Consider the following 26,099-nt stretch of genomic DNA (forward strand, 5'->3'; position numbering starts at 1 on the left):
AATCTCAGAGAGTGGAGAGAACGCTGCCTCGGCTGTGCAACTGATGATGGGAGCGTTATGGCAGCGTAATCAAATGTAGTACTCTTTTATTGACAAAAGTGGAACTGTATGTGCAAATCTGGGGAAATATTCCACCGATCTACAAAATGAGGACGGCTATGGTAATATGATTTTTTTTTTCATTTTAAATTGTTCGTATGGTCCGTCGTCCCAACTAAGCTACGCGTGTCTGAAGCATTGTTTCTGAAGTAGGCTACTGCGGGTCTTGTTTCTTTGGACTGTAGCCTATATGCGAAGACAAAAAAAGACTGATCTTGAATAATAGAACCGAGCATTAAACAATGCCTTTTTTTCTTTCTTGTGATTGATTTTTTTTAAATATGAAATATGTTACATTTAGGCTGTTGTGCTAAGTGTAAATTAAGTGTAAATTCTGGAACAAATGAAAACAGAATTTGTATACATTTTAAATGTGCTGTGTATTTGTTACACTGGCTATTATTTAAATAAGCTTAGTTCAGAGGTTGAGTAACCATAACTGAAATCGATTTACCTCAATGCTCCGTAATTAGATTAGGATACGATATGACATAGTTCCCGCAAAGCAACCGGTAATCTACCTGTGATAGGGTTTTTGTTGTTGTTGTTTTTGTTTGTTTGTTTGTTTATTTGTTTTGGTTTTAGAAGTTTGTTGTCTTTAATGCAAACGTCGTTTATATGTAATTTGCAACATCCGAAAAACAGTTTTTGTGTAGGCTAATATTTTTACATTCATAAGTTTGCGTTCTAGGCTGTAGGTTATTGGCAATCTACAAGCTCGTGTCTTTAGTATAGAACTACGATTGGCAGTATTTTAATTTTCTTTTTTTTTTTGGCAGTACTGACATCGGTGCACAAACACCACCACGAGCCTACATGCCGCATCATGATATCACGACTATGACTGTTTTATTGATCTTTCTAGCGCCATGGGGCAGCCGCGTTTCTAGCTATCACCATGTGTACCAGCTTGTTCGTCGTATACAACGTCAGCAGCAATGACGCCGGGAGTTCTAACAACGCGTCCGCCCAAAAGACGGCAAATCCGACAAAAGTCTCGAGCAAGACGCAAAAGGCGCCTTCACCTCTGCAGGGCTACATCAGTATCATTGACCACAGTGTAAGTAGTCCTTAGCAGTCTACTTAGCAGTGGGTAACAAGTCTTTATTTAGATATTTCAAGTAGTCTTTGCTTAGTTAACTGACCAGGATAATAGCTACAATGCAGTTTTTATTTTTATTTATTTGTGATTTTAAAATCCAGAAACTAGCGATAATGTAGTAATGAATTCAAATCAAATGAATAATGAGGTAAGCAATGTCTCAGTGAAAATTAATTAGTGGCATTTTTCATAGGCATTTAACTTAAGCACTGTTTACATTTCAGTGATGCTTGTATTGAGATGCAAATGCTTAGAAAGCTAATTTGACAATAAAAAGAAGTTAATCGATTTTCTTTCTTTTTTTATGTTAAAAGGGAAATTGTTTTTTTGGCACAGTAGTGAAGAGCTTTTATTTTCATTACAATTGTAGCAGTCCTACCATGGGACCTTGAAAGCTTATGGAATGCATCTAAAAAGTACTGAAGGAATTAGCAAGGCTACATTCAACAGCCCCTTTATTAGAAATAACTATTGGTTAGGTGTACAGTTGCAGTCTATGGAACATTTATAGTCTACGGTCCATCTAACTGCCACAGTTTGTGACAACCAGCCTCCAAGCCGCCACTAACAGTCAGTTTACGACCACAGCACCACTGCTGTCTGGGACCTTTTGGAGTGACATCACTCCTCTGTCCACCACTGACACAGGCACATCTAATGCAGCAAGCAACACTGCTGTGACAGACAAACATGGATCATGCCACTACCATGTCATGTCAGCATCAATTCTGTGTCGTGTTCCCCACCCCCACCCAAATGACATGCGGTCAGCAGTTGTTCTGCGGTCAGGAACTGAGCAGGGAGCACAAACACATGGCATCAGGTCTGTAACCGTCCTCTATAAAATGTACAGAAATGGACAGAATAAAGTATCCAGTAAGTGAAGGTTCCTACTATAGTGGATGGCAAGTGTATATTTACCCATACTTGTGAAAAACCAAACACACACACATATCCATATACCTGCCTCCATATATCTGCCATTAATCACAGTTTAGCCATTCAATATCCACCTACTGTTAGCCATGTCAGCCTTTGCTCAAATGAAAATTCTTTGCCGTGTTCTTTCATCTGCTATTGATGAATCCCTCTTCTCCTTTCTTCGACGGCGCTTGACTCACCCTTCTGCCGGTGAGTGTCGCTTTTTTTTTTCTCCTTTCAGTGAGGAGTCTGTCTGCATTGTAGTGGGCGTGTCTTTGCGGTGGGCGTGTCTCTGTAGTGGGTGTTTCTTTATGGTGGGAGTGTACTGTAGCCTTGCAGGGACATGGCTGGATGCTCCTGGAGGTTTAAGACGAGGCAACCAGTCGTGCTGGGAAGTGGCAGCGTGCTGTCGGTGAGGTGCTGACAACCCCGAATGACTACGTGGTTCAATTTGAGAGTTTCTCCAGCAGTTATTAGCAGGGACCTCCCATCCTGGTGCTCAGTGGAGGGCATTCTGCAGCTGAGTTTTGTTGTCTGGAGTTTTCCCCCCAACCCTGACAAGCGTCCACAACACAAGCTGTCTTTTTCTCCATCTTCAGCAGCAAAGGAGACCAAACTACATTTATTTTGCAAGCAAAATCTTTTAGCCATGGTAATTACAGTAAAATGTCTATAACTAAATCTCAAGCAGAGAGAAAAAAAAAAAGCTTCTGAAAAACATTGAGATATGTTGTTGGGTTGAAGAAGGTAATTGGTAATTGAGTCACACAGAGCTTTAGGCTCATATCACTGGTTGGATGAGATGTCGGTATCTGCGTTTCTTGTAAGACTCTGGCCACTGAAACAAGCTGAGGTTTAGCCACAGCTTCCACCAGTCATATTTTAACCTTGATGGGAAAAGTATAACTTAGAAGGGAAAAAGCACTTTCAGTGAGCATCGCCCATAAATTTCTAATCATGCTCTCCAGGAGGTCCCAGGTTTGCTAAAAGCACTAGCAATTCTAACACAGTCCGCATGAAAAAAGCATGAGGACTTGGCAAGTACTTCTTGCAAGTGAGACAACAGTATTGCTCTGTAGGGCCTGGGCATGAAAAAATTAAAACATGTTCAACCAGATCCGATATTTAAATCTAGCCACATCTTTGAAAAATGTGTAAGGTTTATAGCTCAGATGCATATCCTATCCCACCAGACACGTAAAAAGGCAATGGAGAACTCTGATGAATGAACTCGGTGAGGGTCACGCACTGTTTGCTAGGAGGCAGGATTGTTTTGGTGGATTATGGCTTGACAGAGGCATGTTGAGGCCTTGGTCTTGAATCTTATAGGATATTTGATGCATTCAACTGTCATACTCTCAAGCAAACCTACTCTGTCCACTTTTTCTTTTCTTCTGTGAGAGAAGCCCTGAATACTGAATACAGATTTCATAATGCACACTAAAAAATGTTTATTTTTTTTTAATGATTGAATTCTTCCAATTCTCAAAAGCAGCTGAAAAAGCAGACCCTCTCCACAACCCATGAGGTTAATGACCAGGGAATGCTGTGGGGAATCTGTTTTGGAGTTACCCACCCTAAAGCATATTACCATTGCAGTGAAGGTGGGCAGGTTTAAACCTGTGCAACCTTTTGCTTTACCACTGCTGCAGCATGTACGTATCATGGTCAGGTGTGATGATATCAAGAGGTATGATGTACTATCAGAGTACAATTGTCTGTGATTTGACAAGCATGTACTCCAGGCATGGTGTGCATGGAGACTATTTGATACAGATGATCATTAGTCAAGAGCAATCAAGTGTTAATAAAACCTATTTGTCTTAGTACTTAGTGCTTTAGCCATTCAGTGTGAACATCAAGTTGACCTTTTATCTTCACTGGTTTGATTAATGCTGCGTCAGCTGAAGGGTGGCTGGCATGAGGACCAAGGCTTGGGGCTTGTCCACTTCTCGTTGCCTTTCATTTGCTGGATGACTGCTCCTTGGAATTATTCCATTGCAGAGCATGGGTGCAGATGAGGAGGAGGAGGAAGCAAGAGGGAGCGAGAAAAAAGAAATAGAGAGGGAGAAAAAGAAAGGCAGAGAGAAAGAGAGTGGGAGATAGCAGGGTCCTGAGGGTCCTCTCTCGACACAGAGCTGCAGCCTGATGTCTCCAGTGGTGGCAGAATTGCCAGCTCTCAGCTTTCAGCTCTACACCACTGCACACTTTCACTCGGATTTGACTCACTGCTGAAGCCCAGGAGAATGCAGTTTAGGTGTAAGTGGACTGAGAGGGCACTCGTGTACCCGTTTGATGTTATGGAACATAGGCTTTGGGCAGACACTGTGTGTGTGTGTGTGTGTGTGTGTGTGTGTGTGTGTGTGTGTGTGTGTGTGTGTGTGTGTGTGTGTGTGTGTGTGTGTGTGTGCGCGTGTGCGAGGGGCAGGTTATGCAAAAAGATGCTGCCAGACTCCTTTCCCCTTCGTTGCTTGTGAGACTGGAAATGAACTTCTGCTACGGACCCTGAAATAGCTTGCCAATTCATACTGTATTAGTCCTTGATTGGAGCTGACCGTTAGCCTTTTAAAGCTGAAGTTCTTTGTATGGACCCAGTTCTGTAATGAGACAACAAATCCATAATCCTTGATGCGACGGAGGAGAGTATTCAGGAGCTGTGTTGATATTGCTCTCTGACTGATCTCATAGTTGAATGAGAATATGCCGATTAACTGTATGCTGTATGATGGATATGTCAGCAGTATATGAACAAGAAAGGTGCTGCTGAATCTCTGTGGCTCAATTCCACCTTGCAGCATTTAAGAACTCTGGAAGATATTCTTAGCAAAGCCACGCGAGTCTCCTTACTCTTCTCGTGAAACTGCTGTAGAGCCTGGCTGTTTTGGCACGCCCATTCTTGGCACTGCGACATGGCCATTGTAGAAGCCATCTCCTGCCAAGCAGACGTGAGCCCTAGGGGGAATCCAGCCCAGGGCATCCGGGGAAACAATTCCAGGACACGCAACTGCATCCTTTTCTGATAAACACTCCCTCGTTGGAGTAATTGTGCGGCAACACCCGCCGGCATCCTCACCCAGACGGCCATCTTTCGTCGAGGTTGCCGTAAAAAACCTTACACGGCAAAATCGCAGGCTCTTGGAACTTTCACATATGTTGCCATTAACGTCTGGTGAGCTGTCAGCCTCCAGTCTCGGTTCGAGAGGAATCTGGCCGGATGAATGGAGTGGGCTCACAGACTGTGAACGGTTTGACTACAAGGACATTTCCACTCGAAGTACAAGTCTACAGAGATGGATACAGAGCACATACTATTGGATCAGACATTTTTTGGGGGGCGGGGGGTTTCTAATGAGAAATGGTGCACAGACGAACACATTCCCTTTACCCTCACAGCGTTTCCAGGGCCAGAGGCTTTGTTGGCCTATTTAGGTGTGATCGATGACACTGCCTTTCACACTGAAGAAAAGGAAAGATTGAGCTATCATTTATGTTTTCTGTGTAATTTGGCTGTGATAAGTTTGCATGCCGATAACATTTCCCAGGAGATTAGCAGCATATTGCATGTAGAGGCTATTAATTACAGCTCCGCCAAGTCCCTGTTACTCTGGAGCTTCTCCTGGCTGCTTTTTAGACTTGGGGAAAGGACGCTAAGTTGACGCTACTGCAAAGTGATAAGTTACAGTCACTGGAGTATTTCAAGTAGCGTCAGTTTAATCATGCCACTGTTTCCATCTGATGATATTCATTTTTGTATTTGTTTATTCTGCCTCATTCCTGTTTGGGTTTTAAAAAAGTAAAGCTCTCAGTGCATCTCGATGCTTTCTCGTCCCGAGGAATCTCAAAAGCAGCGCTGGCAAAGGGATTCACCCATGTTACCCACAGCTTGGTACTCCTTAATAAGCATGGCATGCACCAGGCAGCCTTCGGCGGGCGCCGTCAGCGGAACTCAGCAGCGGTTACAGCGTGACAATATAAAACACCTCACAATAGCACGGCCTCGAACACCCTTGACAGCCTGTTGTCTGGGAATTCACAGGCTCTGTTGTATATGCCGAGCACTGTCTTCCATTTTTATGCATATTTCGGAGGCCCTGCTGGGAGTTGACAGAAATTCAGGATCAGGGCACTGATGGATCCGCGGGAGACCGCAGCCTCTGAGATGAGGGGGTGAGCTGGAGATGGTGAATCCCTGATTATAGCTCTTAAATGAGAGGCGCAGAAGGCAGGCAAACCATTTGAGAGGTAAGAGTGTATGTGCTGGGTGAAGTTATTACACAAGTGAGATTGTTAGAGCATGGTCTGAAGGCTTAGCACAGTGGTGTTTTTAGCCTTATATGGTTATAACTGATATATAAATATTTCATATCTTATTCATTTGTCAGTTTGTCAGTGTAAGGCTATACACATTAAATTATTATAAATTTATTATTATTTATTATTCGTTAAAAACACATTGCAGGTGTAGACACGACACTACAAAATGTCTGTTGCCGTGCAGAGTTTGTATTACTCTTCTTTCAATTCTTCATCAATTTCTGAGCAAAGGACTGGTGCTTGATGAATACATTTCGGTTGACAGACCACTGTCATCACTGCATCGACACTGACACACGTAAAAACTCCAGCATGGTATCTCCAGCACTGTGCACTCATGCCGGCGTGATGCACGCTACTGTGTCACTGCTGGAGATCTCTTAATGCTGTGCTGGGAACTGTCAAAGAATATCCGGTCAGCCGTGGTCCTCTACTCAGAGACAGACCAGTAATGCTCAGGGTACAGAATGGCTGGTGACCTGTGTGTGGCATCGGATGAGCTGCTGTCTGTAATTGTACAGCTATAAAATGACCCTTTAAGACAGTGAGTGTAGGAATATAGAAGGTATTTCTAATAATGGGCTGGGAGCGCATGCATTTTTCTAAGACAGACATGAATGGCTTAGAAATGCAAGAATTAAGCCCCATCGGTTTACGTGTCTGAATGAATATAAATTTAATGTGCAGTGGTGATTAATGTATAGCATATCAATATGCACACTCAAATGTATATTATGCATGCACTTGTTGCTTAAAAGGCTGTTGTTTTAGTTTACCATCACTGTCAGTTAACACGCAGCCCACATGTGCTGCGCATGTCGCTAAGGGTGACACTCTTTATCGCCAAACCACTGCAGGTGTATGGTAAGCAGTTTGAGAGGTATGAGAGGTTTGAGAGAAAAATAATTAAAAGGAGGGTTGTTAATACTCCCAAAGAGAGGAAACATGGCCCGTCAGACCATTATCTTTTTAAGATCTGTTTTGTAGTGTAGGGCTTCACAGGAGTCGACGATCACTATAATTATCAGATAAAGAGCTGTGAAGTAAATGACTGGCACTGTTGGTGAGTGTGTGGATGTGTGTGTGTGTGTGTGCGTGTACTCCTGCAGGGGTAATGGCAGGTAGAACACCTCTAATGGATGCAGCAACTGTGTGTGTGACTAATCATTGGGGTTAGAGCCACGTAACTTCAAGGATGTGTGTCTCTCACACACCCCACCATCGCATCTCATGGTCACAACCTCAGCCTCTCATCACACACACACACACACACACACACACACACACACACACACACACACACACACACACACACACACACACACACAGACATACATATATACATACATATGCTTGGGAGGTTGATTAGCTACACTGTGTGCAAAAGTAAGTTCAAGTTCAAAAGGCTTTATTGTCATTTCAGATATATATATATACAGTGCAATAATTCCATACAATAAATAAAAGACATGACCAATACACAAGGAAGAGAAGAGAGTATTTTGACCATATCATAAAGTTTTTATTTTCCAATTCCAAGCTGTATAAACTTGAATGCTTATTGGATTTAATATATCAGGTGATGTGTATTTGTGTAATGATGGAGGGTGTGGCCTAAGGAGATCAACACCCTATATCAAGGTGTGCATAATAATAATAATAATAATAATAATAATAATAATTTATTATTATTATTATTATTAATAATAATCTTTTCCTCAGGAAACATGGGCCAAAAAAGAGAATTAACTGATTGTACAAAGTCTTTCAGAGGGATGCAGCAATCTTAAAATTGCTAAGATATTGGGCCATGATCAAAGAACATCAAATGTTTTGTTGCAAATAGTGAACAGGGTCGCAAGAAACGTGTTGAGAAAAAAAGATGCAAATGAAATGACAAAGTTTTGAGAAGAATCAAATTTGAAGTGACCAGGAACCCATTATCCTCCACTGCTGTCATATTCCAGAACTACAGCCTACCTGGAGTGTCCAGAAGTACAAGGTGTTTAGTACTCAGAGACATGGCCAAGGTAAGGGAAGCTGAAACCCGACCACCACTGAACATAAGGTGAAATGTCAAGACTGGGCCAAGAAATATCTGAAGACAGACAAAAGGTTTTATGGGCTGATGAGACGAGGGTGACTCTTGACGGACCAAATAGAAAGGCCTGTGTTTGGATCAGTAACAGGAACAGAGCTCTACTTCAACTCAGACGCCAGCAAGGTGGAGGTGGGATACTGCTATGGGCTGGTATTATTAAAGATGAGCTAGTTGGACCTTTTCAGATTGAAGATGGACTCAAAAGTAAACCTCAAACCTACTGCCAGTTTTTAGAAGACACTTTCTTCAAGCAGTGGTACAGGAAAAAGTCTGAATCTTTCAAGAAGACCATGATTTTTATACAGGACAATGCTCCATCGCATGAATCAAAGTACTCCACTGCATGGCTGACCAGTAAATGCCTTAAAGATGAAAGAATAATGACATGGCCCGCTTCCTCACCTGACCCAAACCTTATTGAGAACTTGTGGGCCCTTCTTAAATGGGAGCTATACGGTGAAGGAAAACAGAACAGCTCTCTGAACTGTGTCTGGGAGGCTATGGTTGCTGATTCACAAAAAGTTGATCATCAGCAGATTAAGAAACTGACAGACTCCATGAATGGAAGGCTTATGACTTATTGAAAAGAAAGGTGTCTATATTGGTCACTGATTTTTTTTTATTTTTTTTATTTGTCAGAAATGTTTATTTGTACATTTTGAGTTGTTTATTGTCACTTCAACAGATGAAAATAAACAAGTGAGATATGAAAATTTTCTGTATTTCATTTAGTTGCATAATAATTCTGCACACTTATAGTTGCCCAATAATTTTGCACACATAAATATTCTCCTCATAAAGCCAAAACCTTACTTTTACTCTTAAATATTCAGATTTGAGGTTTATTAACATTTTGGATTGACCGAGAGCACTGTAGTTGTTCAATAATAAAATGAATCTTCAAAAATACAACTTGCCTAATAATTGTGCAAACAGTGTTTACCATTTTGTCTGTCTGTATCTGGAAGTTCCACAGGATCTTAGCATGGTCATTCTCCACAACCTTCCGGGGTGTATCCCACTTTGACCTCGGAACTTCCAGCTCATACTCAGCACAGATGTTTTGGTATACTATGTCAGCCACTTGGTTATAGCGTTGTATATACTGCCTGCTAGCATTTTTGCATCCCGTTGTGCTGGATTGTCTCAGGGGGCATCTTTACACAGCCTGCATCTGGGGTCCTGCCTGTGATGTAGTAGATCCAGCCAGCTTTCTTTCTCTCTCTCTCTCTCTCTCTCTCTCTCTCTCTCTCTCTCTCTCTCTCTCTCTCTCTCTCTCTCTCACTTATATATATAAGTGTCTAGATAACATAACACATTGGCTTTGGTCAAAACCAGGCCACTCCTGAGAGGCCAGTATACATTGTACACAAAAGTTCAGGAGTTAATCATTTGACTTTAGAATGCAGTATTGTAGACATTAGTGATGGCTTATACTTTGCTATAAAATGTATTGCTGCGATAATTGCATTGGGTACAGCTATAGCACAGCTGTACATAATAGTGATTTCTCAATGTATTTAACCTTTCTGGAATGATTGTTCCTGTGGTCTTTAATATGTGACTGAGGAAGGATTGGAACACAATAGAATCTGAAGAGTGAATACTGAACAAAATTATAAAATCATAATGATAATATCGTCAATTTGAAAATGGTTCGATCATCATAAGCTTGCAGCTTTACAATCTGCACAGCTGGACAAGGATGTCACTGTGGGCGTTCTGTATCCCAGTTCAGAAATGGGGATTTTTACACATTCCACACCAAGGAGAAAGCATATTAAACCATATCGGGTTTAATGAGGTAATTTAAAAACTCATGGTTCTTCTGTTCCACATTCATTTCATGTTGGCTCGTGGTGGCTGTGCCGTGCATCGTCAGTGCAATATTACACATACAAGCCATATAAGCCAAATAGCTGGTATAGTGCACTGTAGAGACATGTTTAGGTATATAGATTTCTAGTAGGTTTGTAGCTTTCTTTCAACAGGGCAACCTGTCATATCTAAGTCACTAAAAAGCCTCTAAGGGAACATAAGATGTGATACTTCACTTTTTCTGTGTTGTTTTACTTTATTGATGGTAATTGGGGTCAGATGGCTGAGTATTGAAAGTTTACTTCAATGCACTGCTTCTAGAATCTTCTCTTGTCATGCTAAGGCTTATGCCCCTTTTTTTTACACCTCCTTTTCAACTCAAACTCTTGATCTGTCGCTCCTCTTTGGTTGTTCTGTGATTGCCATCCCTCCAGATACTATTTTCTCTTGGGAGAGCTTGTTATCACTGGGGGCTCTTCTCAGGGATATAAAGCCCAGCGTAGATGCAAGCCCCCCCGAGAGCTTGTTTTTTAAGAGCTGGTGGGTATACGCAGGCACTCTTAATCTTGCCTCTCCAACAACACGGCCCCTGTGACCCTGGTGCAGGGCGCACCGCTGGGTCTGAGGTACAGCAATCATCTCACCAGGGAGTGCCTTCATCTATCAGCCTGTCTCACTGTCTCCCTCTGTCTCTCTGTCCACCTGCTGTGGGGATGTGAGCCTTCCCTATGAGACAGAGAAAAGCCTCTCCACCTTACAGATTACAGCTGGAGGAGAAGAGGATTGGTTTGCTGGTGATGCCACTTACAAAGAGGAGGATGGTTGCGAATTCACTTCTGTGAAGACTGCACGGGCATGTCTCGCCCACATTCAAGTTGCCTACAGATTCACATTACGCCCTGTATCTTTTATTCTTCCTGTATGTTATCAATATCTTTATGTAACGTGGGGTTTTGCATACTCTGTATACCAAATGCTGAAGCATTTCCATCCTTATGCAGCTGGGCTTTCTGTCGCCCTTCGCCCCTTCGCTAGGTCGTGTGTGGTTCTGGATAATTGGGCCATGCTGCTGGTTTTTTTTTTTTTTTTTTGTAGAGGGATTGTCACCAAGTCAAGAAAGGGGGAAGAAAAAAGCTTTTTTGTGTCTAATTAAGAGCTTACGCTGGAAAGGTGCGATGGCGGCTGCCATCAGAGGGGGGATGACGGGAGGCCGAGGAGATTCATCTAATTGCATCTTGGTTTCCGTAAGGTCAGCATGCCCTGGTCATGTCTCCTTCATTAGCTTACTGTATCACCACACTGTGGGAAACAGCAAGGTGGCAGATGAGGAAAAAGTGAGTGAGTGAGGGAGAGAGTGAGGGAGTGAGCGAGAGTGAACACTCTCCCAGCAGGGCTCTTAATCGACTGTGCCCCTGAGCCTCTTTCCACCCTTTTTTGCCGAATGCAATTTGATTTCCTCTCAATAGCACATTTCAAAATGATTCTCAGCCCCCCGCCACCCCCTCAGAAACGGCCGGGAAGGGGCCACTGTTCTCACTCTTTGTGCCTCTTCTGTGTTCCTTAGTATGTGTTCCAGCACTTGCTCACTAAACAAGCTGAGATAATTAAAGTAAATGATTAGAAGGCTACAGTGGGCCCTGCTGGGTTATACAATTATGTGCTGTGCAGGGAGTATTTATAGGAGCACGTTTGCTTTTCATGAGTGTTTCTCATTCAGGCTATTCGTACATTAATTTTCTCCTCAGAATTAAGACTGCCTGCAGAGTATTAAAGACCAATAGTTTTATGACTTATGAGAAGACGTTTTATACGTTTCTTTGAATTTTCTGACCTTCAATCATTATGATACAGCTCAGTGAAATTTATATTGCCATGTATAATTAGCATTTTAAAAGCCATATTAGAAAGTACATTAGTCAATTCCATTTGATTTTATTTTCACATTTCACTTGTTACACAAGTCCTTGCTTCAAACTGACAAACTACAGGTCACAGTGGCAATTAAAACTCTTAAGGATTCTTAGTCCTACCACAGACACAGAACTGAGCATTATGCAGTGGTGAAGCCAAGACAGAAGGCAGGGGATTATGGGTAATGGAGTTTACAGCTAAGATACTTTTATCATGTATGCTGCATAAAAATGTTTGAAGTGTTAATTCATTATGTGCAGGATCCAAGAGGTTTAAGAACCTCAGGCTGTTTTTATGGTAGAGGTGAGACAAAAAAAGAAAAGAGACCAAAATGTTACCAAATAACAAATGTTACTGAAGAAAAGCAGGATGATACGAGATTAAAGTATTGACTCTGCAGTGTTGCACTTTTGAAGACACTATCACTTTTTAAAAATGGTTTCAATAATGTTGGTATCTAATGTAATCAGCTTTCATTTTCATTTTAGCTTTTCATTTTGCTACACTAGAAAATTAAAATAAAAAGCACCAAGCTAAAATGTAGTCTGAAAACTAATGGTTGACTGCAATAATGCAGAGATGATTACTGCATCAGAACAAAAACGAGATTTCAATTTGGTACAATGGGAGCAAGAAAATACAGCACATTACCCAAAATGTTGCCATACTGGTCTTTCTGTCATCTCTAGGATGACATTCATTCTTGGTTTATAATGGAAAAAGCAACTACGAATTGTACTGATGTACTGGTTCATCATGCCTTCTTACCATGCAGAACGCCTACTGAAAAAGTTTATAGTCGGTATTATTTGTACTGGAAATTATATTTGATGATAATATTCATTTTCATCCAACAACTAAAATATTATCAAATGTAACTTTAATAACTAGATACCTAGTCTGGCTTGTTTCCACAGGGGAATGCCAAGGTACTAATCTCCTAAATGATAAATGATAAAATTATTATTATTATTATTATTTGTTTTTACATTACCAGTTGAGACAACATTACATTTTCACAGTCAGTGTTATATTTTGGGCATTTAATCTAAAAATCTTCATTCAGTTGAACTATAACATGGTTTCACAAAGTTACAATTTATTGTCACCACAGAACAGCGCAGCCTGTAGAATGTCTTCGTCAGACTTCAACATTTGTGTTATAGTGGGACATTCACTAATAGAATGCTTTAACTGTGGTTGAAATCACCTCCATTTTCTAATCAAAGTTGTTTCTTATAAGAGTGAATACATTTTGCCAACATATCTGTGATTAAGCCAGATGGTTCCTGTAGGGTTATCTGTGAAATGAGGAACAGACAGAATTGCTCTCTGCATAGTCAGGCTTTAGATACAGTTTCAGAACTTAGAACTTAGTTCGTTCATCTGAACTTCTGTAAAATTAACCAGATTTTTTGGCCACCCATTCATTTTGTGACCACCCTCTGATCTCTTTTTAAAAGCGGTGTAGTTTTCTATTTAATTACCTTCAATAAAGATCTAATCAGTTTACTCCCCATGTAATGTTCTGCTCAAGACATCACCTGTTCGAGAAGAAACAAAAGAAACATTTATTTGGTGTTAAGCCACTGAATGAAACTCCCTAGCAATGCTCCTAGTTACTCACTTTTGTTTGACTGAAATATTCCTTTGGCATATGGTAATAGGTTGTCACTACAGCTCACAATATGTCACACCTCCACACCTTTGACCGTATACACAAGTGGCTAGACTTAGTGTCTAATCCTGGACCTCATACAGGCCACTTGTTTCGTTTCAGGTCAGGCCCATAAGTGCCTTGCTTAAAAGATTGCTACTCACACCACAGTGGAATACTGGCCATACTGTACACTTGCCCTTTTACCAAGGTTACTCTATTTGTTAGGCTGGAGATGACATTTAGCTAAGTTTGCTGTCACCATCTCAGCCCCTGTCTAGTGTGTTACTCAGTGCGTGAAGGCCACACACCATCATAGCCATGAGCTAGGACGGAACTGTAGCTGCTCCATCCACGCCTTCGTGCGGAACATGGGTATGACCGATTTTGGTGTTGCAGGCTAGTTTTCCCTGGTTTTTTGGAGCAGATGGAAATACATTCGGCCAGTCCGCAGACTTCTCCGCGGGTGCCCTGCGCCGATGGGGAGAGTAGAGACCGAATGGGCCGTTGAACGGTGTCCTCATACAGGTGCCTCTGTTACACTCTTCAGCTGAACAGAATGGGTCTCCAGAGCTGAGCTGTGCAGCTGGTCCTGACTTTCTCTACCTTTTTTTTTTGTACTGTGGGCTGCAGAGAATTGCTGGAAGAAACACAGGAAGCTCATGTGGGGCCACCAGGAGCTCATTATCTCCTGGCGTCATTAAACATTATGTCAGCAGAGAAGCTCCGGCACCTCCGGTGACCTGGGGGTGGTAGTGAGGAGCAGGGGGGAGGAGGCGTTTGGGGTGGGTGGGGGGTTTGGAGGGCACGAATGCCATTAACAAGTGAAACAGAGATATGGCCATCAGGAGTAGGAAAGGCATGCAAATGCCGCAAGGCAGCCACCACCCACAGGCTGCTCAGTGCTCCAGTGCTCCATTTGTTATTATTATTTCTCTCACGGCAGATGCCGCCATCCAGGACAAATTGCACAGCTTTGTGTGGGATCTTTGCATATCATTCATTTAAACTGCAAAAACGGTGGGGGCTGTGGGTATTGTGTGTGTGTGTGTGTGGGTGTGTGTGTGTGTGTGTGTATGTGTGTGTGTGTTTGGGGGGGGACAACTGGGAAAGAAAAAAATCACAATAAATGAGACAATTCCTTGAGCAATGGAGACAGGCCCAAAAAACAACCCCCTCCCCCACTTTGTATTACTAGGCAGAGTGGAAGGGGTGTGCCTTTATCTCTGTTTGAATACCAATAATGCATATTATGTGGGATTCGAATAATTTATGAAAAGCCATAAAGAACGGATGGTTGTGGGAGGGGTGGTATGCACAGTAAAATGGTGTTTGGTATGAATGTGGAGGTGTGGAGAAAGGGCAATGTGCCTTGGTAAATCCACCATGTTTGAGACTCACAGGGTCTCGACTGGCCAGGGCTATGTCCAGGCATGCTAATGGAGAGTGTGATACACACCTATTGCCTACATGCTGTATTGTTGGGTCATTGTTGCTATGGTTTGTCTCTTATGTTTTAGTGCTGAAATTCCTCTTGCTGAAGTCCTGAACTGAACTGAAGGGTAGAAGGTAATGAGAGGCCAGCGAAGCTCTTGAATTGTTATCAGCTATATGGGCACCTTTATATTTCTCCCTCACAAGTGCGATGTTTGTGTATGTAGTATTGTTAGTGGAACTGGAGCAGGCTGTTTGCCCTATTCCCATTTTGATAATGGCGCCCATTCCTGAGGCTGTGGTTAATCTATCGTACGGGCCATGAAGAAGATGATCTCAGGAGATATAATCAGATCATCTTCGCAAGCTGCCGGTTTTTCAATTTACAAAGAAAGGCAGACACTGTAACTCCCATTCCCCTCTGCCCTGCCCTTGCTCTGCCTCTGCCCCGCCCCCATCCCTCGCTCTGTCCACCGCAGCCCTTGAAGATGCACTGCAGCAGCTGCTCACTGGTCACCAGCTCTGGCCACCTGACGGGTGGCGGGCGTGGCGCCGACATCGACCGCGCCGAGTGTGTCATCCGCATGAACGACGCGCCAGCCGCCAGCAGCTTCGGTGCCGACGTGGGCCGCCGCACAAGCCTGCGCGTGGTGGCCCACTCTAGCATGCAGCGTGTGCTCCGCGCCCGCCGGCAGCTGCTCGATGCCAGCCAGGACGCAGTCTTCGTCTTCTGGGGGCCCAGCAGCTATATGCGGCGTGACGGCAAGGGCCTCGTCTACAACAACCTGCGTCTGGTCAGCCAGGTGCTGCCCAAGCTCAAGGTGTATATCATCTCCTGGCAGAAGATGCTGCAGTTTGATGAGCTCTTCAAGAGGGAAACGGGCAAAGATAGGTAGGTCAAATGCGCTTACTGTGAAATGTGTTGGCCTTGAGTGTTGGAGGCCAGTTGTACATTACAAAGTCTTAGCCACCCAAATAAATTTTATGCTGTTTGTCTGGACAGTAAGTGTCTATTTGCGTGTAAGGCACTATATAGCACATAAGTACACACTATAACAATGATACTACAAAAAATGATACAATTAAAAAGTAACTGTTTTTCTGCTGCTGCAGAAAATATGTCGACATAGAGCAACCAGAGTCAAAACGATTTACCATGGTGCCAGTTTTCTGTGTTTAAGCAAATTAATATTTACTGCTGATAATTAGCTTTAACCACAATTTTCTTCAGAGCCTAGGACATAAACAAACTACTGTACACATCCAGGTTCTTAAATCCTCCTTTCTGTATGACCGGTCACTGACCGGTAAGTCTTTTATATAATCCAGCCAACAGAATGTCTGAAGCTTGGTGTTTTATACATTTGAAAACCTTGCAGTACATTTAAAACCTCTCGCCAGTACTCAGCATGTTCTCATTGCAGGTTATCTACAAGCCATGTAGACACAGTGCAGGTTTTCTGGAGGGGCTCAGGGAAACGCTTTCTAGGTTTTGAACTTTCCTTGAACATGCTTTTACTATTGGAGATTTTAATATTCATATGGATCTACACATGATCATTGCACAAGGTTTAGACATTAGGATCCCACAAACATTAGTCTCGATGTTTCTGCTGCTGTTTTTCACCACTATTGTCTTTTTTGAAATGTAAATCTGGAAGAACATAATGAATGAAATAATGACAACTATCAGGTACTTCAGTATCTCAGATGTACTCTATGAATGTTACACTCTTTATCTTCCCATACACTCCTCATGAAGTACTCAGTTGAAAACTGAATGTCGAATTCATGTTGTTGTCCCGGTGATCATTAAGACCGTCAGTTTCAAAGAAATAAAGGAATAAACCTGTCATTAAAAAATGTTGACAAATAAATAAAATAGAGCATAAAGGAGATACACAAATGCACAAATCACAGTTTGCCCTGTAATAAAAACATGAATTTGAGCTTGCAGCTCAAACTTGATTAACAATTACTGAACTGATGCAAAATACCCATTTCACAACTATTCATAGATTCACTGATAAATGCAACAGAACTTGCAATGTTCTCTGAAATTCTTCACCCTGATAGGCCAGTAACTAACCCTTGTGCACTTTGTCAGCTTTTGATGGGGATGCACTCAAAAAGGTTTTATCAGTATTTATAGCTTTCTCTTGACTCTCTAACTACTGCCTTTTTTAAACATGCTCTCTACTCATTAGAATATTGTCAATCACTACGACACGCAGTTTATCCATATATTCCCGAAATAGGCCTTTGCTGAAGAAAAGCACTCTTTACCCTCTGGGCTTAGTAACTTTAATAACCTTTCCTTGATTTCCTGTCAGAATAATTTGGAAGGATAGCATTTATCCAGAACACAACCTTAATGTAAAACATTTCTGTCACATTTTCTGGTCTGCCATAACACTGACCCAGTACTTCTCAAGGTTTTCAGTGATTTGAGAGGTTATACAGACTAAGGTAAGCTGTGTGCGTTGGTTCTTTCAGAGCTCTGTGGTGACTTTGCTACATCCAGCCAGACAATTCTATATGACAGGCTGCTGAATTCAGACTTTCTAGACTATTCAGGTCCTCCATAAGTGGTTGTGGGCATTTAACTATTTAATTAATCTGTGCTTCTGCTAGCCAGCTATAATTAATAAATACAATATACTGTCAGTATAAACAAAACAACCTGCCTTATCTGTAATATGTAAATTGTTAAAAATTCAAAACACACCATTTATTCCCCCGGTCCATACAGTCGATATATGGAATCTAAGCCACCTCAGTTCTCAGGCGTGTTTCACCTCTGAAGAGTGCTTTTTGAATAGGCACAAAAACAGGGCAGCCAGTCAGACCAGAGCTCTGTCTTTAAGGCACAGTAATAGAAGTAGCCTGTTTAATTTTAATTGATAAAGAGAAGTTGGAAAATTGTCATGTAAAAATTATTTATAACTGTTTTTGGAACATAAAGCCGCACAAAGGTTATAAGTGCACTCGAAGAAAAGAAAAAATATTTTTCTTTATATAAAAGAAAAGAAAGAATATAGGATATTAGACATTTTAAGCACCTGATTCTAGCCTATTATGTACCTGTCTGACTGTGTCACTGATATTAACTTGTGTAATAATTAATTTTTTGTAATTAAGCAAATAGCTCTTGTTATTGTATATGATACACAGAGAAACTGGGATATTGCCACTTCTGAAGGCCAAAAATGAAAGATCTGCATCAACAATATGGGACTCATTTTTGAGAATTTACAATAACTACATCAGTGATATCTGCAAAATAGCATACTACCACTTCTGTGTTATCTTTAAGGTCCTGACATTCATTCGTTGCTGAGTGAGATCCCTGCACGTATTTTTCTGACAGTCATGGTGGATTACTGTAACATTTTCTTTTTTGACCTACCATAGAATTCTATTACAAATTTACAAACCAAAAGAGGGCTCACATTACACTGACTCTTAAATCTCTTCATTGGTTAGAATTGGATTTTTTTTATCTTCATAGTCTCGCCACCTCACCACCTTTGTAAAATGATAAATTAGATATACTCCAGTTAGATCACTCAACAATTAGATCATCAAACAGCAGTACACTTGTTATCTGTAAAACTGTTGAAGTGCTGAGTTTGAGCTCTTACTTACTATATCCCCATACAGCTGTGATCTATTCAATTACTTAGTACTAATGCTTCAAAATATATTATTTCTTTTATGTTAATATTTGTTTCACTAAATCAGTCAACTTGTTTGTAAACAATGTCATTATTATTATTATTATTTTTAATAGTAGTAGGGATCCATTGTGAGAGATCCACTGTGCATTGTAAAGAAAAAGGCTTATGTAGAGTTATGTAGAGGCCTGAGGTGTTGTCATTCTCATGTTATAAGCACACACCAAGCTTCTGCAAAGAGACTGCTGCAAAAGAAATCAGAAGGGAAATCTGAAGGACTGAAGGTTTTGACAGCTTAAATTCCCATTCTGGTGATCTCTTTGTGTTGTTTGCACATATACTCAATTGTAATATAGAGTGTGTGCTTTGAACAGAATGCGCTGTGTTTATTTATGAAATTCTGGCAGCTGTAATCATCTCATAATTGTGCAGAATGTCACCTTGTAGTCCTGATCACAAAGACTGCAGAGAATGCATGTGTTTGTGTATTTGAATGTGACCATGTGGCATTGTTTGTGCATGCGTACATGAGTGCAGGTGTGTGTATTTAAGTCAATGTGTCATGATGAAATGCAATACCAACATGGGATATCAGCTAATCAACCTAATTTAATGATGCAGACCTTTTCCGCAAACTCCATAGCAACTAATTACAAAAGCAATGCAAATATTTCCTGTGATTAATTAGTCTGAATCACACACTGGATTAGATTGGTGCTGGGTATATGTGGCCCTGCAACTCATTATTTCTATATTATTACTGCATTATAGTCAAACTGTGATCAGTGGTGCAGTTTCATCTTCTTTTTTTTTGCCTGGAGTGATATTTTGAAGTGACAAAAAAGTAAAAGGAAGATGTGAGGATGAAAAGCTGGCAAGAGTTTTGAGACATGTGCCACTTTCCACGAGGCCTCTCTAAGATGCCAGTGTTAGATGGCCGAGCAGCTACTGTGGGGGTTTTTTTCCTTTTTTTTTTTGGTCATCTTTTCATTTGTCAAACCTGACCTGTCAAAAGTTGTTCAGAGCAACTCTGACAGGCCCTTTATTGATTCAACAACTTCAAGGCTGTCACTCGTCTTTGGCTCTTCTGAATGAGAAAACTATAATAAAAAACAAAACTCTCAGCTTGTTTAAATGTGGTTAATATCAATGAGGTGCAGGAAGGCCAAATTCATAGATTAAAGAATTTTTTTCTTCTTTGGCTTTCATGCACATTTTTGAAGGGTTAGCAGATATGTAAAACCTTTTATTTAGCCTGTCCTAAACACTGAAATAGCACTAAAGGCCTAGATGAAACACACAGATCACTTGAAAAAAACAGTTTGGCCTTGGTTTAAAAAGAAATCCTATTAATTTGCCATATTTGAAGAGATGTGCAAAGACACAGGTCCACAAAGGACAACATGAATGAATATTGTTTCGGTGCTTTAATATAACACATCAATGATCTTCCAGCTGCTACCGCTATCTGAAAAAACAAGCAGATCAGACCATGACGACTAGACTTAGTGAAAATTAATTTGCAAGGATGAAGGCTTATTCTTGCTCGTCTTGCCAAGCGTTTGTAATATTGAACTGGCAGCAGTAATTTTTTTGCAACACGTAATTTTAAGAGTCCTCAAAGAGGATTTGCTCGCAGTGCCAAGAAGCAAGCACAAAAGAATCCAGGCTTGCCTGGAAGCATTTATACCAACTCCAAATTATTGTGTCTCTGTGGAGAGAAGAAAGCCCACAGTGGTTTGGTTTCAGTCATTTCAGCGCAGGTGAGGCAGTGAGTCCAGCAGGAATTACACAAAACAGGCCCATCGTGGAAATTGGATCCATGTGGTGTATAAGTTTTCTTTTCCTCTTCTCATTGGTCTCTGGTTCATCCATGTCTGCTCACACTGGAAAATAGCTCTGGAGGATCTACTGTGTTCTATTTTGGCCAAAATGTACATACAATATCCTGCAGTCTAGTTCAAATGATTGGAAGACTGTCACTTATTGTTTTTGAACACATAAATAGGGTCCTCAACATTTCCCAATGATCTATCACTTTCCCATATGTTTTTTACAATCATGGTTTGGGTTGCTAAAGTTTTATTCCACATGCTCATTGTTCCTCTGAATTATCCAGATTACTAATCTTGAACAGTGATAAGCAATCTGCGATCAAAAAAGGAGCCCTTACTCTCCTCCTAGGGTAGAACATACTCACGCAATCCCACCCTTGAAAGAATGCGCACACGCCCCATTCTTCAAAGTGCTGCAGACCACGCTAAACACTGTCAGGCACGTATAATCCTCAAATAAAAGGAACCCAGCCTCAGCACTTCTTTGACACACGTCAGATGTGTTCCGCTGTGATTAGCTGTAGCATCTGCATCAAACAGTACTGATCCCCCCACCCCCCAAAGGCAGGGATTGCTTTGGAAAATTGGTGCAAAAATCAGGCTGTAAGCATGCTTCCCCATGTTCTAGCTAGGACTAGCCAAGACTGGTTGTGTGACTCGAATGGACAGCGTCCCCACGCCCCCTCTGAAACTAGGCAGTTTGTCCCTTGAGACATAACCCTGGCCTGCTACTCTGCAGGTCTCTAAGACTAGGAATAGACAATATGCTCTTTTTTTGTGTGCATGTGAAATTGCAGTCTCAACACTCTTTGTTGGTTAAAGATCATGGTCACTCAATTATTTGGACCACACCACCTGCACAGTGCTTAGAATATACACTAAAGTCTCAACCTTAAACCAGATCAGTGGATTCTGAAACATACTAAAGTAGACAACTCTGTCAGTCACTGACACTGACAAGGGAAACAAGTGAAATTTAGCCAATTCAGCATTAGATGGCAAATTGACTACTGTGTTAATGTAATGCTAATGTAAACGCATCTTAGAGTGTAGCATCTTCCCCAAGGCTAATTCCAAAGAACAAGTCAATATTTCCGTAGTTGTATCTGTAACCCTTCAGAGGCCAGTATCTTTTACTCAGAGGTGTAGAGAGAGACTTCAGTATAGTACATCACAGACTCTAGTGCCTACTGCGTTTGATTTGTAATGCCAGTCATTTCTATCACAAGCAAAGGCAAGATCTTCTCAATCTCTTGCACAAACAGGGCAACCTCTCCCTACTTAATGAGCTACTTGTACAATGCAAACCTGTTGATCTTTTTCAAGGCTATTGAGGCCACACTAAAGGCCAATTTCCAGGTTGTAGATCAAGACATCTAGAAAAGCACAGAGAGGTGGTGGTGGTGATGTTGAGTTCCACATTGGCGCATACACAAGAGATTATGTATGTGACAGCTGCCAGATGGGCAGCTCTCTGCAGGTGGTGGTAATTCACCAGCAATCAGACCACCTAATCAATCACATCCTGCACTGTTCTTCCCTAATGGTGTTTGTTTCTCCTCTGTTGTTATGTTATTTGTCAGAATATCATTACGAGCTTCCAGGAAGGCACAGTTGATGAACAGTTGATGATAATGCTCAGTTATAGAAATGATGCTGTCAGATGGACATCTTTACTAAATGGCACTGATACTTGTACTCATGTGTATCACTGTTCCCTTTCACCAGAAATAACCATCGTCCGCAATCATTTAATTACTCCTTTTTTTATAGATTATTGTATGATAGAATATCAATCAGTCAATGCCTTAATGACTATATTGCCTCTCTCACTCATTTTCTCTCTCAGGAGGATATCTAATTCTTGGTTAAGTACAGGTTGGTTCACAATGACCATAGCGCTTGAGCTGTGTGACCGGATAAATGTTTACGGCATGGTGCCTCCAGACTTCTGCAAGTAAGTGAAAACATAATGCGTAATATGTAATCTGCATAATGGGTACTTCATGGAAGTCCAATCTATCTCGCTTGAAGCACCATGTTGTACCATTTAACATCCAACCCATGTCAGTGCTGCCCTGCTTTTCACCAACTTCAGATTTACAATAACTAGGGGCAGAAATTAGATGATTTAATACACTTCTCCATTGAGGCAGAACCTCTCCCAAGCCATTTTGAAGCCTTGTAGTGTTACATGAAATCAATTCATTCTGCTTATAGCAATGTATTCTTGAACCAATTCAGGTTAATTGCCTCGCCTACAGATACTCAGCTCAAGATTAATTTGGGAATCTGGGAACCTAGTTCCTCAGTTACTGCTAACTTTGGGCACTGCTTGCCTTATATACTGTGTGTTTTGGTTTCCATAGGGAGGCTCAGCACCCCTCTGTCCCGTATCACTACTACGAGCCCCTGGGCCCTGATGAATGTGCCATGTACATCTCTCATGAACGAGGGCGACGCGGTAGTCATCACCGTTTTATCACGGAGAAGCGGGTCTTTGCCAACTGGGCACGGACATTCAACATCCACTTCTACCAGCCGGACTGGAGTCCAGCGCCATTACCTAATAATGTCACAGGGACCACAGTCTTGCCTCAGTCCTGGAGGACATGACTGCAACCTGTGTGTTCAGAAGAGCATACCCTGCTGTGCGGAACTTGGACTGCTGGCTAATAAACATCACCATGTGCACACAGCTGTATGATTGACTATGAGAAGGCAGGCACTGAGAGGACATGTGCATTATCTGACAACTTCAAGGAGGACACATTTCCTTTGTAGATTTATAATGGCTTCATTTTCGACTGTTTGGAATGATCAGAAAATCACATGCTCAATTAGCATCATGTGATTATCTGATCTGTGCTATAGTGTGTGGACATTGTTCATCCACAAAAGATGAAGCTGATGATACTTGCAGTTATAGGGCATATTCAACACAGGATGGATGATGTGCAACAGGGCACTGTTTAAAGGCCATTATGTTTTTGCCAAACACTCAGATTCCCACCATCTGTAGAAGAATTGGGAAAAATGTCATCATATTAGCTTTGAGGTCTCTATGGAAACAAAGTAACTAAACAGTCATCACTGCCTAGATGATATCGGCATTATCTCTGACACGGCGCTATTAGTAAACAGAGGTATTTATATCATTTATCACAAACATGTTTGGGAAAGAAACTTTGTTAGTCATAAGCAGGTTGCCTGTAAGATGAAAAACTAATGGTGCAGAAAGGTTTTAGGGAGATAGTAGAAATATAAAAAATCAAATCTCATAGAAATCAATTTACAGAGAACATCTTATTTATCAGACTTCAGTTATCTATTTATTTCTTCATTTTTGGGAGCAGAAACAGACTGTCATTATTTTTACTTTGCAGAATTCTCAGGATTTGTCATGTCTTTTGTAAAATGAACTTTACTTTCTAGAAAATAATTAATACAAAACAAAATGCATATGCAAATGCAAAGTTATTGAAATGCATTTACAGTATTAATGAAACAACAAAGTATGTTTTAGAGCCATATTTACTTTATCTTGGCATTGATTGAAGTTGGTGGCTTAAAGTTTTAGTGGTTTAAATTCATAATGACTAAAGACCAAAACTGAACTTCTTTTAATTTTTTAAGCAAGAAAATTTAATGATGGAAAATTAGCTCCTATTGAATATAATGGAACAGAAATATAAGCAAAATGATAGCTTTAACTGCCTATAGCAGTCATTTACTGAATTACATACATTTCCTGGACTTTAGTCTCTGTGTAAATGTAAATTTATTTTAAAATAAATTAAAAAATGGAGTATCATGATCAGAATTCATTAAAGGCTGTACTATCCAAACAGCATGACGTGTACAATTTGTGCTGTAATTAAAAAGAGTATCAGTGCTGTGATGAATACCATAAGTCTCCTTCTACTTACACTGTAGGACATGTCAATATCTTATTTTGCTTGATAATTGTGCTGGATGCTGAAATTATTCCTGATCTTGGTGATGTATGAAGCTGATATTAGACGGCCTACACGCTACGAATCAGCTTCCCATATATGATACATTAAAATAAAATGAATAAAATGTACATTATAGTTAAATGACTATAATTTAACTATAATGTAACTAATGCCAGTAACATTTAATACAATCCCTCCTAAGGCCAGCCGTGCCCTAGCTTGACACACACCATCCAGAAATATGGACTTGTGAGATGGGTAGAACTTGAAGGTTTGAGATACATTGCTGCAAAGCAAAATGCTTCTTTCATCTCCTGCCGTCCATTTTGTGGATGTCACTAAAAACAAAAACAGGTTTGTCTGTCCACAGCAAGCCCATCACAAAAACTACTTAAACCAGCTAACAACTTTACCGGGTCAGCTAGTTCACCATCTGTTACACGTGTTTACATCATAAATTCCTTTTTAAATGTTGAGTACATAGCTTGATTAGAAAAAAATGAAACATGTTAACACACCAGGGGCATCAACTATTCAGACACGTTTTGCTACTCCAACGTCAGCTCATTAGCCAGTCAGTAACAAATGCTAGAAAAATGCTCATCAGCCAGTCAGTAACAAATGCTAGATAAAAGTGAAATATACCAGTAAATTTTCTTTGCTCTTTTAGTACAATACATACTTTCACTTTCCAAAATTAAAAAAAGTTCCTGGCCAAGTGGCGAGAAACAGTTTTTCATTTTTGATGTTTAGCTCCACTTACCCGCATTCTGTAGTGTCTGGCAAATCCAGAAGATATTACAGAGTGGCAATTTTCCTCTCTAGAAATACTCTGGCTCAACTTCAATGCTCTCTTCACTTGGTTCTCAATGCACTCGCTCCCATAATCCTTTGTGCCCAACCTCTGCCCGTCTTCATAGAAATGAACGCAAGGTGGAGAGGAAAGCTATCCAAATACAGCAGCTGTCAAACGTAGCATAGCTCAGTCAAAATACACCCCCAAGTAACTTAGAAATATTTTATTAATCAGATGCATTAACAAAAGATTAAAGGATCATCTGTGAGTGCCTATGTCAATAAGTACTAATAATATGGTATTCATCAAAACCATTAGATTATGATCAAGCCTTAAGCCACAAATGAATAGGGAGGTCCCTACGCAGAGAACCTGCAATTTTGCCTGCAGATCAGGTGACAAAATTGCTCTGAGTGTGGCAGTGACAAACCTCAACTCAGCCATAGAGAATGCCATGTCAGTCTAGTCCACAAAA

At 40.9% G+C, this 26,099-nt stretch overlaps 1 protein-coding gene across 3 annotated transcripts; it reads left to right on the forward strand.

Moving 5' to 3' along the window:
- st6galnac5a (ST6 (alpha-N-acetyl-neuraminyl-2,3-beta-galactosyl-1,3)-N-acetylgalactosaminide alpha-2,6-sialyltransferase 5a) lies at nucleotides 1-24,717 on the forward strand. 3 transcript variants are annotated; one of them, XM_026998265.3, is made up of 5 exons: nucleotides 1-161; nucleotides 965-1,159; nucleotides 15,837-16,249; nucleotides 22,719-22,826; nucleotides 23,239-24,717. In XM_026998265.3, the coding sequence occupies exons 1-5, from the start codon at nucleotides 147-149 to the stop codon at nucleotides 23,483-23,485; spliced, it is 978 nt and encodes a 325-aa protein (XP_026854066.2). In that variant the 5' UTR covers nucleotides 1-146; the 3' UTR covers nucleotides 23,486-24,717. The 3 variants fall into 3 exon arrangements, with proteins under 3 accessions (XP_026854066.2, XP_026854067.2, XP_081559765.1); XM_026998266.3 differs by lacking the exon at nucleotides 22,719-22,826; XM_081703639.1 differs by lacking the exon at nucleotides 965-1,159.
- Nucleotides 24,718-26,099: the final 1,382 nt, after the last annotated feature.

This window comes from Electrophorus electricus, chromosome 20, assembly GCF_041902795.1.
Source record: "Electrophorus electricus isolate QZ-2024a chromosome 20, ASM4190279v1, whole genome shotgun sequence".
NCBI classification, from domain to species: domain Eukaryota; kingdom Metazoa; phylum Chordata; class Actinopteri; order Gymnotiformes; family Gymnotidae; genus Electrophorus; species Electrophorus electricus.